Genomic DNA, 18,129 nt, shown 5'->3' on the forward strand with positions numbered 1-18,129 from the left:
GTACAATACAATACAATACAAATCTGGACAGGACATACATATAACAAGGACGTATATAAAACGTATACAAAACGTATACAAGGAGGAGGTAGGCTAATAGCTAAAAAACAATTAAACAATTAACAATTAAAACAATTAAAAAGTCACAATATTTAAAAACCCTGATAAATAAATTCTATTGAATTACATTAATAAAAAACCCGTCAGGAGCGATATAGTTGGATCATGGTTGAGCCAGGCCAGCTACTTGGAATAGGTGGGTCTTGAGCTTAACTCTGAAGGAACGGAGGTCGGACGTCGTCCTAATATCCGGAGGGAGGTCATTCCACAGGGCTGGGCCCGCCACAGAGAAGGCTCTACTCCTAGGCGCCACCCCTCGACACTGTCTGGTGGACGGCACCTGGAGGAGTCCCTCTCTGTGCGAGCGAATTGGTCGCAGGGATGTATGGGGCAGAATACGATCCTGCAAGTAACCATGTAGAGAGCATTGCAGTAATCAAGGCGGGACGTCACCAGGGCATGAGTGACTGTGCGAAGCGCGTCCTGCTCCAGTAGGGGGCGCAATTGGCGCACCAGGCGAACCTGGTGGAATGCCCCCGTAGCCACGGCCGTCACATGGTCATCCAGCGACAGCCGGGTATCTAGGAGGACGCCCAAATTGCGCGCCCTATCCACAGGGGGCAGTTGTTCACCCCCAATGGCCAGGGATGGAACCCACTGGCTGAAGCAGGGCGCCGGTAACCATAGCCACTCCGTCTTGGATGGGTTGAGCTTGAGTCTGTTGTCTCCCATCCAGACCCGGATGGCTTCCAGACACCGGGACATCACCTCGACGGCTTCGTTGGGGTGATTCGGGGTAGAGATGTATAACTGAGTATCATAGGCATACAGATGATACTCAACCCCGAACCCTCGAATGATCTCACCCAGCGGTTTCATGTATGTGTTGAACAGGAGAGGTGAGAGGACCGACCCCTGCGGCACCCCGCATGTGAGCGGCCTCAAGGTCGACCTCTGCTCCCCTGCCAACACACATTGCATCCAACCGGAGAGGTAGGAGGAGAACCACCGCAGTACGGTGCCCCTCACCCCCATCCCCTCCAGCCGACGCAGTAGGATACCATGGTCGATGGTATCGAAAGCCGCTGAGAGATCTAATAGGACTAGGATGGAGGAGCAACCCCCATCCTTCGCCCTCCAGAGATCATCCACCAACGCGACCAAAGCCGTCTCAGTGCTGTGACCGGGCCGGAAACCGGACTGGCGCGGGTCTAGATAATCAATTTCCTCCAGGTGTCGAGGAAACTGTTGCGCCACCACACTCTCAACAACCTTCGCTAGGAAGGGAAGGTTGGAGACGGGACGATAATTGGCTAGCTCTGCTGGGTCCAGAGAAGGCTTCTTAAGCAGGGGCCTCACCACCGCCTCTTTCAAGACGGCTGGCAAGGACCCCTCGCTCAACGAAGCGTTCACTAGTCCCAGGAGCCAGCCTCGTGTAACCTCCCAGGCTGCCAGTACAAGCCAGGAGGGACACGGGTCTAATAAACGTGGTGGCCCGCAGTCGTCCACGTAACCTGTCCATATCCTCGGCGGCAACAGAGTCAAACTCCTCCCAGGATGGTCCCTCAAGACTCGCCTCCGATGTCTCCCCTGGATCACTAAAGGAGACCCATCCTGTTAATTATTGCCCACACCTTATTCAATATTACATAAAAAGGCTGACTTCACTCTACTCCTTGTGTGCAGTAGGTTATAGAAGCAAAATGAAGTAGAAGCAATTCTCTCTACAAAAAACATTATTTGATATAATTCACAAAATGTATTAGCATTCCTAACTTAAATATGTTGTATATGTTAAATATGTTCAATTTGCTAACTTGTACTTCTGAAATAAAAAAAAATGTTTATTACATGTAACTATTAATGCCACCTATCCCAAATCCTAATGTACTGTTCATCTTTTTTTCATATTATAGCTAACTTCGTAAATGGAACAATAAAATCTGAAGAGGGCATATCACCTAGAAAAAGAAGATCAAAATTTTTGTGAAGAGCACAGATAAAGAGGACACTGATTTAATTGAAGACTTTCTCACCTTAAATAGAAAATCTGCATTACACTAACCATAGAACAACTCTATTTGGCTATGTGGGCTAAAGGACATTGGTTAAAATAATACATTTTTAAGTGTATGTTCATCAAAACAAACGTATGATGAAAATATTATTTTAAAATCATTTATTTAATACAATCATCTTGAAAATAGATTATTTTATTATAGTCTGACCTTTAATTACAATGCTGCAATATTAATAGAACAGCATGGGGGAAATCTAATAAACCAGAGTTGTCTTTTATTTGGAACTTTTATTTCATTTTGTAAAATGTAGTTTTAGAATTAAAGTTAGATTTATTTTGCAATTGTTTTTCTAAATTTCCTATACACGTTTTCAGGTTAGAAGGCAAATTATTTTTTTATTACCTCTCCATTTGGTTAAGGTAATGTTTGAATTGTCATTAGAACATCAGTTAATACTGTAATTTGAAAAAAATGTCAGTTTAGTATATCCAATGATGTGCTTTCAAACAATTCCCATCATGAAATAATTTAATGCTGAATTGTGAAGAATGGAACCCTTTTTAATATCAAAAGCTGGTTTTATATTAGTGGATTGTGAAGTATTTGTAAAAAAGATTTGAAACAACATGATTCTTCAATATGGTGCTAAAAAGTGCTGGTTTATTTAGAGATCCATGAAACACTTATATAATTAATCTTTAATATGCTGAACAGAAAAACAGTTTAAAATTATTTTCCTAGTGTGAAAATTATGTCAGGTTGTAGCATTAGATTCTAAAAAAACATTCATGAATCCTGCATTTTTGTCAGAAAACAATGTTAGAAAGACCAGGCCCTGCAATATAATTTTGCCATTTGGTCTGATCCTGCATCATACCAAAAGCTTTTATTACCAAATAATAGCTTTCCTTGAATGCTTATTGTAATAGCTTAAAGTGCACATACTTAGTAATTAACAGGACATTTTTGTGCCAAAATCTCCTGTTATAATTCTTTCAAAAGGGTAGGCCAACTGGTGCCTTCCAGAACTAACCATGCTAGTTAAGGATGACAGTAGTTAAAGTCCAGAACATCTGAAGCAAACCAGGTTTTCTTCCTTCTTTTGGAAAAATGATTTGTACTTGAGATAAACAATTGGTTGGAATTTAAAACTATACAGCATTTTTGAAATTGCTTTTACTACACCTGTAGACATTGCAACCTGGCATGGAAACTATTCAAAGTGGATTTTTAAAATACCTATATGTCATACCACATGATTTACTGGACCTACTGTTAGAAAATAATGTTTGAAGTTCTACTGGATTCATAGAATTGAGTTCATGATTTTTTATATTATGAATATACACTTCTAGATCAAAAAGTCATACTTTTTCAAATTTCTATTTAAGGATTTTCTCTTCTGCTTTCTCAGGTTATCTGTTCAAAACTGGAGTAGTAGTCTTTATTTAGTTAAAGTTGTGGATTAGTCTGCAATTCTGAAACTAGAGTTCAAACTCCATGGCTACTTTATAATTCGCAATTAAACAATTAGAACCTTGTCTGTTTGTAAATCTTGTAGCACCAGCTGCCAATCAAAGAATAAAGGCTATGTAGATTTAATTATTTTTTTATGCTTGTTAGAATTTCAAAACTCTGATAGTTGCTTAAACCTAAATGAATTCTACAAGTGACTATTATTAACCTGGCATTATCCCTATGAGCTCATTTCCCAGATGAGGAAATTCCCAGAATTTTTACCAACTTTATTTATTTATTATTATGGTAGCTGGGATATCTTGAGAGTTATAGTTCTACAATACCTGAGAGGTGCCTTTTGTGGAAAGGCTGTTGTAAAAATCATAGAGAAGTCTTCACCAACAGACTAGAATCTTTGGGAATACTCTCAACATCCCTATCAACTGGGGATGTTAGGGAATATAGTTTTAAATATTGGTAGGTTATCAGATCAGAGAAGACTGATGTAGCAGTTTAGGCCATTACTATTAAAATTATATTTGTTATATATCATATTAATCTGATAGTCACCTTGGCAGGCATTGCTATAATGTTAACAAAATTCTACTCAGTTAAATTAGGGATAGGAAGTGAAGTGAAAGATTTTTGGGGCTGCAATTCAAAAATATGATTACTTCCATATTTCCAGCTCAACCTATATGTAGACTGGTTTTCTCTTTCTAGCACTTTCAGATTTTTAGATTGCTAACTACAACCAGCATGGCTACATTGCCATAGAGAAAATGAATTGCCTTAACATTGCAATCTGGGGGTATTCTAGACATCAGATTTGGGGTTTTGTTTTTTTAGATAACTATGTACCATAAATATTTTACAATATAATATTAATAGATTCATCAGTGGGAGCACAAATAGCAGAGGTGCCAAAGATGTCTATTTTCTATGGACACAGACTGAATGTCTGTTACATTCCCCATTCTAAATAATACCTTAATTATAACAAGCTATTGTTTTTTTAAGATTTGACATACTAGTTAATAATATTTGACACTCAAAAGTACTAATAAAAAGTTAAAAGTGGTTCTCTTCATGATTTAGTTGGAAGTCAAGACCGCCCCGAGTCCTTTTTGGGAGAGGGGGCGGTCTAGAAGTGCGAAGAATAAATAAGACAGCTGCCTCACAGTCCATTGTAAAATTACCTCACCTTGCCTCCTGACCATGTTCCTGTGAGAAACAAGTGGCTTACATTTTTAAAAAATCTCTCCGTACCATTCAATAAATTCAGTCACACGTATTTAGATGTTACTAAATGAAATCATTTTTATTTTGTGAAATGGGTAATTTTTTTATATCACTTAAACATTTTAATGCAAAATGCTATTCCAGATTTGATTCCTTTTTCTTCACTTGTTCTCCTGTGTATGAATGTTTTAAGATTTTATCTGCTGACCTCATAATACCCATTTTGCTGTAGAATGAGTATTTTTAATGATTTTGATGGAAATTTATTTATATAATCACTTCATTTTATAGAACCTTAATCTGAGCTGTTCTGCTAAAAAAAGAGAAACCTTTCTCATTAATTTTTACTGTATTTCTCATAAGATGTTGCTTTCTCTAGTCACCATGTATGTGCTTCTGGACTTGTTCCGAATAGGACACTGGTTATATCTTCATCATAATCATGAACATCTGTGTTCATCTAAAGTGTTTTATGTTACTAATTTCAAATAAAAAAAAGGAAAACTCCTTTCCCTCTCAAAGCAGAATACTATAAGGTTTATCAGTTATTTTAGGAAATAGATGTGACCTTTTAATTCCTGGAGTCAATTTGTTCTGTGGCTGGAACTACATCCTTGTGGATCATAGTTCACTGTATTGCCATGAAAACTAAATGTTTAACTTAGCCTACAATCGCTTCTATCTCTCTACAAGTCATAAATTTGATTTCCTTTTTTTTAAATTCTAAAAAATTTAAGCTCAAGTATTTTAAAATGTATGTTACCTAAAATATCCTTGAAGTGTGTGTGTGTGTGTGTGTGTACACACCTTGTTTCTTTGACTTGAGTAGAAGAATTTCTTTAGCAGCATGAGAGGAATATAAATGGAATATCATACTGTCCTGTGTCATTGCACTGATTGCACAGATGGATGTTTTATGTACTATAAAATATTAAATAAAAGATGGCCCTGTGCCTTAATCTTGTTTTAATATGTTCTAAACAATTTTTCCAAATACTGGAGTATAAAAAGTGCTGTTTCTAATAGATAAGATTATACTTTAAAATCAATTGATATGACAAAATATGAGTTATTTGTAGCCAAGATCTAATGCTGTTCTCTACATTTTTTTCATTATAAATCTGCTATTTATCAGAACATTCCAAAATCTCAGATCTGATCTCCAGACACAAGTTGTAACAAAATTATTGTAAGCTAAACACACTGCTTGGATTATATGAAAGAAAAATATATTGAAATTACACTTGAGATTGGAGTTCTGATGGTGGCACAGTGGTTAGAATGCAGGCTAACTCTGCCCACAGCCAGGAGTTTGATCCTGACAGCTCAAGATTGACTCAGCCTTCCATCCATCTGAAGTTGCTAAAAGGAGGATCCAGATTGCCAGGGGAAATATGCTTACACGGCTCAAGAAAGTTATGTTAAGCACTATGGAGCGGTATATAAGTTTAAGTACTGTTGCTATTAATAAGATTATACACTGGTATATAGGCTAGCATTTATATACAAGCCTCTTCAAATTGAATCTAAAAATATTAGTTGAATTCTGGAGCTCGCTGTGCACCAAATGAAATAATGCCTATAATATTGAACTCGCACTGAGAACTCAATTTCTACAATAAAGTTTCATATTAAAATCTAGCAAATTTATTTTTTCCTCTAATGATACCGTATTTGTAGATATATTCACCAATGTGATGCTTAATGATTACTCAGAAATCAAGCTCTTTGGTCTTTACAGAAAAAAAATCTACAACCGTGAATGCATAGTCAACGTTTAAACTGCCACAGTATTTTACATTCATCCTGGCTAAATATCTCTTCAATCAAACTAACTTTCAGAGCAGTGTATATTTTAAAAATATATAACTTAAGAACGAAATATACGAGACATTCCAATCCAACCTCATAGGCATTTGTGATGCTCATGTCTTGCTTGAATGGCCATCTACCCTCCCTGAGCCATGGAGAAATAAGATTCATTCCCAACATAAATAAGCTCTCTTGTTAATAGTACAGTTATCCTCCTTTAACCATTGTAATTACTGACCATACAATAATTAAAGAGTATTGTTGGAAATGTTAATGGTGTGTTACTTTTTATAATCTCTTATAATTCATGGGTAAAGCTGCCTATACTTACACATCAGTTTCTGCTTAAATGCATACTGAATTTTTAAAAAACTTTCAGGGGGGGAAAAGACATTGTTTTAGCATATTTTCTTGATGCATTTTTAGGGAGTGAAGTTATTTAATTGTAAAGCATTGCAACTAGTGTGAAATGATAAAGCTGTCATTTGCTTGGTAATGTGCCCAGAAGATGACCTTTCCCTGTGGAACAAAATGTTTTGTGTTCCATAATTGTTTGTTCGAATATTATGTTCACGTTGCTTTATTTTGGTAACATTTAAATCACAAATTCTTATGCTTTGAATCATATAAATTCACAAAACGAACTTCATTTAGAAAAGTAAATTATCATTTTAGGTGAATTTATGAACTGAATTTGTAAAGAGGGTTTAAACAGGCTTGGAGATGTGTGTTGTTATTTTCATGACATACCAAGGATTAAGAAGTAGAATGAATAGCATATCAAACTTCATTGGTGAGCTTCTTCCAAGAGTTACCCCATAAAACATGCTTACCAAGACTGAACCCCCTGACAGATGCTGAACTGTTTACAGGTGAAACTCAAAAAATTAGAATATCGTGCAAAAGTTCATTTATTTCAGTAATGCAACTTAAAAGGTGAAACTAATATATGAGATAGACTCATTACATGCAAAGCAAGATAGTTCAAGCCATGGATATTGTGAAAAGATGCAATATTCTAGGCTCAAAGTGTCCCACTCTAATCAGCTAATTAAGCCATAACACCTGCGAAGGGTTCCTCAGCCGTTAAATGGTCTCTCAGTCTGGTTCAGTAGGAATCACAATCATGGGAAAGACTGCTGACCTGACAGTTGTGCAGAAAACCATCACTGGCACCCCCCCATAAGGAGGGAAAGCCTCAAAAGGTAATTGCAAAAGAAGTTGGATGTCCGCAAAGTGCTGTATCAAAGCACATTAATAGAAAGTTATGTGAAAGGGAAAAGTGTGGAAGAAAAAGGTGCACAAGCAGCAGGGATGACCGCAGCCTGGAGAGGGTTGTCAGGAAAAGGCCATTCAAAAGTGTTGGGGACTTTCACAAGGAGTGGACTGAGGCTGGAGCCAGTGCATCAAGAGCCACCACACACAGACGGAACCTGGACATGGGCTTCAAATGTCGTATTCCTCTTGTCAAGCCGCTCCTGAACAACAAACAACATCAGAAGTGTCTTACCTGGGCTAAAGAAAAACAGACCTGGGTCTGTTGCTCAGTGGTCCAAAGTCTTCCTTTCTGATGAGAGCAACTTTTGCATCTCATTTGGAAACCAAGGGCCCAGAGTATGGAGGAAGAATGGAGAGACACACACTGCAAGATGCTTGAAGTCCAATGTGAAGTTTCCACAGTCTGTGTTGATTTGGGGAGCCATGTCATCTCCTGGTGTTGGTCCACTGGGCTTCATTAAGTCCAGGGTCAAGGTAGCCGTCTACCAGGAGATTTTGGAGCACTTCATGCTTCCTTCTGCAGACGAGCTTTATGGGGATGCTGACTTCATTTTCCAGCAGGACTTGGCACCTGCCTACACTGCCAAAAGCATCAAAAACTGGTTCAATTACTGTGGGATTACTGTGCTTGATTGGCCAGCAAACTCGCCTAACCTGAACCCCATAGAGCCGGGATGGTGAACCTATGGCACGCGTGCCACAGGTGGCATGCGGAGCCATTTGCCAGGGCACGCGAGGCGTTGTACTCTCAGCTGGCCAGTGCGCATGCGCACGCTGGCCAGTTGAGTTCAGCCTTTTTTAAAGCCATTTTTCACCCTCCCCAGGCTCCAGAGGCTTTATAGGAGCCTGGGGAGGGTTAAAACAGCCCCCCCCGCCCCCCCGGAGGCCCTCTGGAGGCTTCAGGAGCTTCAGAAGTCTCTGATTTGCTCATAGAGTCCTTTTTAGCCCTCCAGAGGCTTCAGGGAAGCCTCCTGAAGGTCCCTAAAGCCTCCGGAGGGCATAAACCGACCATCTGAGCAAACCAGAAATGACTTCCGGTTTGTTCGTAGGGTCGTTTTTTGCCCTTCAGAGGCTTGAGGGAAGCCTCCTGAAGGTCCCTGAAGCCTCCGGAGGGCCTCCGGGGGGGGGGAGCTGTTTCCACCCTCCCCAGGCTCCTATAAAGCCTCTGAAGCCTGGGGAGAGTGAAAAAAGCATGGAAAAATGGGGCGGAGTGCCGCATGCAGGGGATCACGCGTTGCTTTATGGGCATACCCGCACACAACTCCTCTGCACTCGTCCCCATGGCACGCAAGCTGAAAAAGGTTCGCCATCATTACCATAGAGAATCTATGGGGCATTGCCAAGTGAAAAGATGAAAGACATGAGACCGAACAATGCAGAAGAGCTGAAGGCCGCTATTGAAGCATCCTGGTTTTCCATAACACCTCAGCAGTGCCACAGGCTGATAGCTTCCATGCCACGCCGCACTGAGGCAGTAATTGCTGCAAAAGGAGCCCAAACCAAGTACTGAGTACATGCTTATACTTTTCAGAGGTCCAATATTGTTATATGTGCAATCCTTGTTTTATTGATTGCATGTAATATTCTAATTTTCTGAGATGGTGGATTTGGGGTTTTCATGAGTTGTACGCCATAATCATCACAATTATGACAAATCACGGCTTGAGCTATCTTGCTTTGCATGTAATGAGTCTTATCTCATATATTAGTTTCAACTTTTAACTTGCATTACTGAAATAAATGAACTTTTGCACAATATTCTAATTTTTTGAGTTTCACCTGTATATAGGGGTTCTTAGAGCTGCACTAAATATACCTCCAATTTAGCGTCTTCTTTTTTAGCATTACTGCTTCATTTTTACAGAAATTGAAAGGCAAGTAAAAGTCTAAAAAAAATCCTCTATTTCTAATATGAGGATGCAATCTTCAGCCAGTATATTATGACCTTACCTCTTGAATCTGAGGACTTACCTTTATATAAAGTTTTATCTGGGCTCTGAATAGACTGAGCAAGTGTTTTAGCTTCAAACAATTTTAATGCTGAAATGTTAATTCCCTTACTTTGATGTAAAGGAATCACTTAAAAATACTGTTAATTTTGAATCTGTTTGGGATATGTATTCCTGGGAACCTTTCCAAATCTTCTGTATATGAAAGTGTACTCTTCCAAAAATTTAAATGTACATACCTGTTCATTTTAATTTCATTTATTATCCATCTGTATTACTTTGGCTTTCTTGTGAATACAAAAATTTAAATTTTTGGTAACTTAAAGGTAAGGTAAAGGTTCCCCCCGCACATATGTGCTAGTTGTTCCCGACTCTAAGGGTCGGTGCCAGTGGTGGGATTCAAATATTTTTACTACTGGTTTTGTGGGTGTGGCTTTGTAGGCATGTCAGGGGAAGGATACTGCAAAATCCCCATTCCCTCCCCACTCTCAAAATTTCCGCTACTGGTTCTCCAGAACCTGTCAGAAGTGGCTAAATACTACATCTCGACAATGCTAATCTCCGTTTCAAAGCCGAAGAGCCAGCTCTGTCTGAAGATATCTCCGTGGTCATGTGGCTGGCATGACTAAATGCCAAAGGTGCATGGAATACTGTTACCTTCCCACCAAAGGTGGTCCCTATTTTTGTACTTGCATTTTTACATGCTTTCAAATTGCTAGGTTGGTAGAAGCTGGGACAAGTAACGAGAGCTCACTCCATTACGCGGGACTAGGGATTCGAACCACCAAACTGCCAACCTTTCTGATCAACAAGCTCAGCATCTTAGCCACTGTGCCACCGTGTCCTCTTAGGTAACTTACGATCAGCTTATTTCTTTTGCCTTTATGGCCATCCATCTAATGGGAATATGGAAGATGACTGCTGCATTATCCACATAGAGAAAAAGAAGGGTTCTGTATCAGAAATTTTAGAAACATAAAAGTGAGGATGATTTAAGCAAACATCAGGAAGCTAATATAAAAATAATTATGTCCACGGCCAGTTTAGCAAAGAGGAAAAAAGTCCCGATACATCACTAGCCGCCACCGTGATGACGTGAGTTTGACACTCCTGCTTTAAAGTATCCAAATGCCTTTTCTAAATTTAGGGAACAAAGATATTTATTAATATTTGTATTCTGAAGCCTTTCCTGTGTAGTGGAATTAAAGATCATACAAGACCATACAAATTAGTTGTGCTAACCTGCAGAGATCCTGGAAGGCAACCAATCACAAGTGAACCAGGTAATATTAAGGTGATGGGTATTACATAAGAAAGGCTTTTTTGAAGAAGGAGCCAACGTCACGATGATACGGACGTGCCGTCTCGATGCCCCGAGACCGCTGCCGATACTTTTGCCACTGGATGGTTCAATCGAACCTAAACCGTCCCGTAGAGACAGTGAACAGGAAGAATACGTCTTGCTGATTTCAGGGACACCGCAAAGTCCCTGATCAATCCAAGAGAAGTTCTTCAAGCTGGCGACTGGCTGATGAAGTTCGGATGGCTCCGGAACAGAAGGGAAGTCCCAGGCTGATGAATCTGAGACGGCTCCGGAATGGAAGGGAAGCGGAAAGAGAAAGTGTGTCCATCTGGTGAGGAAACTTTACTGTTTTGGAAAAGACTGCCCAAAATTTTTTTAGAAATTAAATTAAATCCAAAAGCAGAAGAAAACAAGCGGCGAAATTAACCTATATTGGATTGCTTTGGATAGTGTGTTTCTTTTTCTTTGCAATTCTACTTTGTGGATTGAAGTGCTCGCAACTTTTTTTTTTTTTAAAGACAACGGATCAATTTTTCTTCTATTTCTTATTTTTATTTTTTAATCTATGGATTAAAGTCGTCTTCTTTATTTCAACTTTTATTTCAAGGACTTTTATTTCTTCCCATTAATTACATTTAAGAACTCTGTTTCTTTTAAGTTTCAAATAACATTAGAGAGTGGGAAGCAATACTTCCACTTGGAGGCTGGAGGCTTGAGTTTTTTAAACAATGCACTTCCCCTTTTCCTTTTGATCTCACTGACTTTGTGTCTTGAGACTCTGCAACTTGTTTAGAAAGTGATAAGAAGCAAGGGCACAAATTATTTTTACAGGTGCACTTTGAGAGTGTTACTGGCAGTGGGAGAGAAAAAGAAACAGAACCTTCTTTTTTGAAGATCATAAATGAACTTGTGTTTAAGCTAATTTAATATAAGAAACCTTGAAAGCCAGAGTGGCAGTATCTACCAGCTTGCCAAAATGGCACAATATTCAAAAGAAACATTAACTTTGCAAAACATCTTGGTCGGAATTCAAAATTTATTAGAAATAACAGAAAATTGAGAAGAAGATGGAAAAAAAATAGAGTTTATAACAGCAAAAAATGATGGGGTCAGAGTCCCAAAAATTGAAGGGGAAAATGATTATAAAGACAAGACAACTGATTACTTTACCAGTGGAGTGAATGTGGTTGAAAGTGGGAAAAGGGGAGTGTCACGTTCCAGCGTTCACGTTGCATACAAACAGAGATTCAGTTTGTTTGGTGAAAAACTTTTATCTCTATCTAACAAACTACGTGATAACCAGCACTAAATGACAATGATACAAAGGTAATCAAATCCAAGTCAGTTCTAACCAAGTTAACACCATCACCCATATATATATCATTACCCCACCCAGCTCCACCCACAACTTCACCCAGATGACACCCACCCACCATCATCAATCACCATGACCCACACCTCCAGCCAAATCCCACTCAGTGTCATCATAGCCTCTTTCCTGGTTAACCGCATCTGAGCAAAGTTACATCAGAGTAGACAGTTGCACCCGAGTAGAAGAGTTACATCAGAGGAGGTAGTTGCACCCGGGTAGAAGAGCCACATGCAGCTACAGGCTCAATCGACATCAGAGAGGCAACATCAACGTGGCAGTGTGGCATGGTGGGCATGGTGATGGACAGGGTCCCCCTGGATGGCAGCCTGAGGGCTGACAGGGAGTATGGAAAAGGGAATTAGATCGACAGGAACTCTACCCAGGATTTCAAGGCATGGAAGAAGGAAAAAGAGGAAAAATTATGGATTTAAGGAGAGAAAACTTCTCAGAAGCAAGATTGACAACCAAAGATAAGCTGATTAAAATAGCAGATGGAGGGCATCGAGATTACTTAAGTGATGCTACAAGCAACAAGCTGTGGAGAGAAGTCCACAAAAATTTTATTAAGGAAATAAATAGAAGATCAATCAAATGACAAAAGAAATAAGACTGTATTATTACTGGAAGGATACAGGCTGATATATGAAAGTTGATAATAAAAAATAGTTAATTTTAGTAATTAGTGATTAGTAATTTAGTAATTTCTAGAATGCTATGTTAAATAATTGATAAGGATAATAAGGTACATATCTATATAATCCCAGTAAGGGTATGGCTAGCTGATGAGAGCTAATTAGCTCGAAATAGATCTATCCTAGTCTCCCTTTATTTATTTATCAGTACAAATACAACATATATGTATGTATGTATGTATGTATGTATGTATGTATGTATGTTTGTATGTATGTACTGGTTTAATAAAAGGAATTGGGATATAAATTGTAAACAGCGATTTGGAAAGGAGGATTAGAAACCTTGTTATCAAACATAATTAATTTTTACTTAGAACATGCTATAAAGGGGTAATGTTATTAGATAATATTAGAAATAATTAAATAAATTCTACGATGTGGTTGTGTTTTTAATTTTGGACTATTTCATGCAAAAGGATGTTAAAACAACCACAGTCAAATGAGAAGTGTGGTATGTTGATAGTAAGATATATATAAAGATTTTTGATTTAAAATGCATAATGTGATTTGAATTATAAGTAATGACTGTGGAAGAGATGCACGAAAGTTATTTGTAACCAATCGACACACTTCTACAATATGATTAGTGATTAGTAATTTAGTAATCTTTAGAGTGATATGTTAAATAAATAATTGATAATGATAACAAAGTACACATATGTGTTGGTTTGAAGAGAGAAAACCTGATATAATTAGCGGATGAATTTCTATTAATAAATAACAATTATAATAATAACAATGAAATGACAAGGGATATAGTTAACAATATATATATATGTACTGGCTCAATAAAAGGTATTGGGATACAAATAGTAAACAGTGACTTGGAAAAGAGGATTAGAAATTTTGTTATCAATCATAATTAATTCTTACTTAGAACATGTTATAAAGGTGTAATGCTATTGGATGATATTAGAAATAATTAATGAAATATTATGTGGTTGTGTTTTTAATTTTGGATTATTTTATGCAAAAGGACGTTAAAACAATTATAGTCAAATGAGAATTGTGGGATGTTGATAGTAAGATATATAAAGATTTTTGATTTAAAATATACAATGTGATATGAATTATAAGTAATGACTGTGGAAGAGATCCACGAAAGTTATTTGTAACCAATCGACACACTTCTACAATATGTAACGAAAGATGATTTTTGTGTGTGTTGTGTTTGTTTGTTTAACCAAAAATAAAAAAAAATATCTTTTTTTAAAAAAAAGGTTTTTAGGTAATAAACTATTAGTTCTGTTTATTTAATGCCAAATAAATAAGGGACTGTGGCATCAAGTACTAAAATATTTTTGGTAGAATTTTCAGAGGATTCCACAATTTGGCTCATATTGATACTGTATTAATATCTGGGAACATCATCCAAGAAATATTAAAAGTAAAATTAAGTAAAAAGTAAAATCCCAACAGAAAATTGAAGTCTAGTGTTTGCAGTATAGTACTAATTATCAAAACGTGGCAGATTTTTTTCAAATTATTGATTATATCAGTGTTTCTCAACTTGGCAACTTTAAAATACATGGACTTCAATTCCCAGAATTCCCCAGCTAGCAGTTGAGGTTCATGTATCTTAAGAATGACCAAAGTTGAAAAACACTGGATTACAGTGTAGACATTAGAGGTCATTTTAGAAGTGCCATATTTTTTATTTTATTTATTTATTAAATTTTTATGACACCTATCACTCCTACAAAGTGATTCTGGAAACTTACAAATTATAGGAACAAGAAAATAATAATTAAATAATTAGTGTGCTAAAAACCAGTCCTACAGGAGTCAAGAGACAGATGGGACAGAGATGAGATCTTCTTAACTCTTATGAGTGTGCCCCCCTCAGGGCCTTATAACTTGCTTTAACTCTTAACAAAATCCAGCAGATGTTGAGTAGCACAATTCAGACTATTATTTTAAACCTGGATCAATAGTCTGTTTATTTCCAAGTGCTGATAGAAACACATTTCAATATCTAACAGTATTTATGCAGTTTAGTAACTCAATAGCTGTCATTAATGTTCACCTGGCTCACTGTTTTTCCAAATTAAGTTATGTTGCCTGCAATAGATAGTAACAAACATTTCACCCATTTTTTATTGCTGACTTTGTTTTTGGCCTTTTATCTCAAAAGCAGTGAGCAGCTATAATTATTTCATTTGGCCTCAGAATTCTGGCATTTAATTACTCTTAAAAAGACAGATCTCATCATCTCAACCAACAACCAACAACACTAATGAGCATTTGGGTTATTTAAAAATATGTAAATAATTTTGATAGTGTGGAAAGGTTAACTTTCCTTGCTTATGAAGAAAAATATGTTTATGTAATCACAGTCAGCTTTCGTTCTTTTTCTTTAAAAGTGTTTGAGAAGCATATATGGATTAAACTGTTAAAAGCCTTGAGTCTAAATCCTTAGATTCAAGCAAACTGATAAATCTGTTGCTGTGGTACTCCAAGAAACTAGTGATAACTCTTAATGGTGTACTTTTTAGATAATTAAATTCTGACTTTTAAAAATGAAAAAGTTATGATCATTACATAAAGGTAGGCTATAGAGAATATAAAAAAGTAGCGATATAGCACATAGGATTCAATTTGTCAGCCTACATATAGTGATAAAATATATACTTATATGGAGCCACAAGGATACTGGTTTATAGATGGAAATTTTAAGCATATCTAAAGTCCTTGTGGGGTTTTTTTAACGATCAATGCAGGTTGTTTAAAGGAGAAAGGGCTCAATTTGGTCTGGAACTTTCATGCTAGGGAGACTTTATATGGCACAATTCTGTTCAGATTCAAATTTCACCTCTCAAGCTATATTTTAATTTTAGGGGGAATCAATACTGATAAAGTTGCTAGTGAATATTCCCTATATGTACAAATGTATATATCTGTAAGGCTAGCTAATGGAACAAGAGATTATTTTCATAAATATAGCTCAATTTATGCATTGTTCAACTGATTTGAGGAATAGCTACTACAATACTAACTCGGGAGGTGATTAGCTAATTTTATTTATTTATTTATTTGTGATATAATAACTGGTTTTCAGCAAAATAGATAATTATTTAGACACATAAGTAACTTACCATAACTTGCTCATGCAAAAACTCAAGCTCAAAAACCAGATCAACTTAGTTCACATATTTAGGAAACTGTAGAGATTATACATTTCATCCTCTTGCAGAGGAAGAAATGGTTGCTACCTTAATGCAAGTGATCAATGTAATGCCTGTGACATTTCTATTATCCCATTAAGCTGCTGCTAATTTAGTTATTATATACGATTATTTCCTAAATGAGGAGCTGGCAGGCTGCAAAGCAAACCTTACAATGTTTATACAACAATGTCTCTGACTCTTACAGAAGTCCCACAAGTGCTTTTAGGAAATAAAACTATCAATAGTTTCAGTTTATTGCTTTGTTTGAAATTGTGCCAACCTGACTGCCAATGGGAGGATGAGAAATGTAAAAAATATCTAAAAACAAAAAGAAACCAGGAAATAACATCTAGTAAACTGTTGTTTTGTAACTGCCCTTTTCATTGTTTATGAAAAAAAGAATCCCCAGCAGCCATTTTAAGACATCATAACTTACTCTCCAACTTCCAAATAAGCCTGGAAACCAAAAATATTGCCTATTTCTGCCTTTAAAAAGATCACAAAGCATTTTGAATAAACATAACTTTTAAAGATGTAAAAGTTGAACATAGAAGGAAAGGTATCACCAAAGAACAGAAATAAAAAATATTATATAGAACCAATGACACTGACCTGAAAACTAAGATAATAGTGAAGTGCTAAAACAAAGCTGATGAAAGACAGAAAAAGATTATTTCAGGAAACAGAAGGAACTATAAAAAGGATTTAAATATTAGTAAACTGCACGATCTAGAACCGGTTGGAACTGGTTTCAGAACTGGAAATAGCCAAAGACATTGACTCACAGACAACTAATTTTGGTAATGAGAAAAAAACAAAGCCATTACAAGGAACTCATGGCATATAATTTAGTTTTAAAATAGAATGGAAAGGTGTTCAATGACTACATATATGTTAGCTAAAAATCTTAAACAGCAATTTCCCATGAGCTTTCTAAGTTCCCTGTTTGACTAAAGTTATGTTCATACAGCACACTAAATCAAACTATGATCTACAAACTATGACCTGCAATGAGTAGTCCTCAAATTATGACAACTGAGGCTAAAATTTACGTTGCTAAATGAGACTTATTGAGTTCTGCCTCATTTTTCGACCTTTCTTGCCATATTGGTTAAGCGAATCACTGCAGTTATTAAGTTAGTGACATGGTTGTTAAGTGAATCTGGCTTCCCCATTGACTTTGCTCGTCAGATTTCAAAAATAGATCACATAACCCAGTCCTGGAAGCTCACTGAGTGACCTGGGGATGGTCACTATCTTTTCCCCTAAGTGATGTTACAGAGATTTTGTAGAGGAAGCAATGTTAAAGCGTTTGCCTTTTGATCCAAGGCACGTGGATATTAAAATCCATGAATGTGAATGCAAAACAAAAGAAAATGTGATGTGGTTTCATTCTGCTTTAATGGAACCCTTATTCCATTTCTTCCACAAGTCTGACTTTAATTAGAATTTCAGGGCCATGAACTTAAAGGAGGCCACACGCCAATCGGAACAGGTTCAAAAGACGACTGGGGCTAACTTCTCACTACATGCTTAATCGCGATTACTCAAACCATGACTTATTCCATTAATCCGCTATTCCTACTCTGGGTCTCCCCTGGCCCGGGTACTGCATTTAACTGACTTCTTCTTTCCCGCACACAAACCCAAACAGCTCCCTTTGCAGCTGCAGGTGGTCACCACGGACCCGACCTTGGGGAAGGCAGGGACCGCGGCGCTCTCCCCGAAAGGAGCTGGGTTCCAAAGGACGGGGGTGGAGCCTCGAGAAGGAAAAA

The 18,129-nt window shown here is 37.3% G+C and overlaps 1 protein-coding gene across 1 annotated transcript in view; it reads left to right on the forward strand.

Moving 5' to 3' along the window:
- Nucleotides 1-3,433, forward strand: part of LOC309389924 (translocating chain-associated membrane protein 1-like 1) — a 33,832-nt gene extending 30,399 nt beyond the window's left edge. Inside the window, exon 11 of the mRNA XM_081948886.1 lies at nt 1,977-3,433. Coding sequence (XP_081805012.1) covers nt 1,977-2,050 — 74 coding nt within the window. The 3' untranslated portion in view covers nt 2,051-3,433. The remainder of the gene's footprint in view (nt 1-1,976) is intronic.
- The last annotated feature ends 14,696 nt before the right edge of the window (nt 3,434-18,129 follow it).

This window comes from Natrix helvetica (assembly GCF_964273705.1).
Source record: "Natrix helvetica genome assembly, chromosome: 3".
NCBI lineage: Eukaryota > Metazoa > Chordata > Lepidosauria > Squamata > Natricidae > Natrix > Natrix helvetica.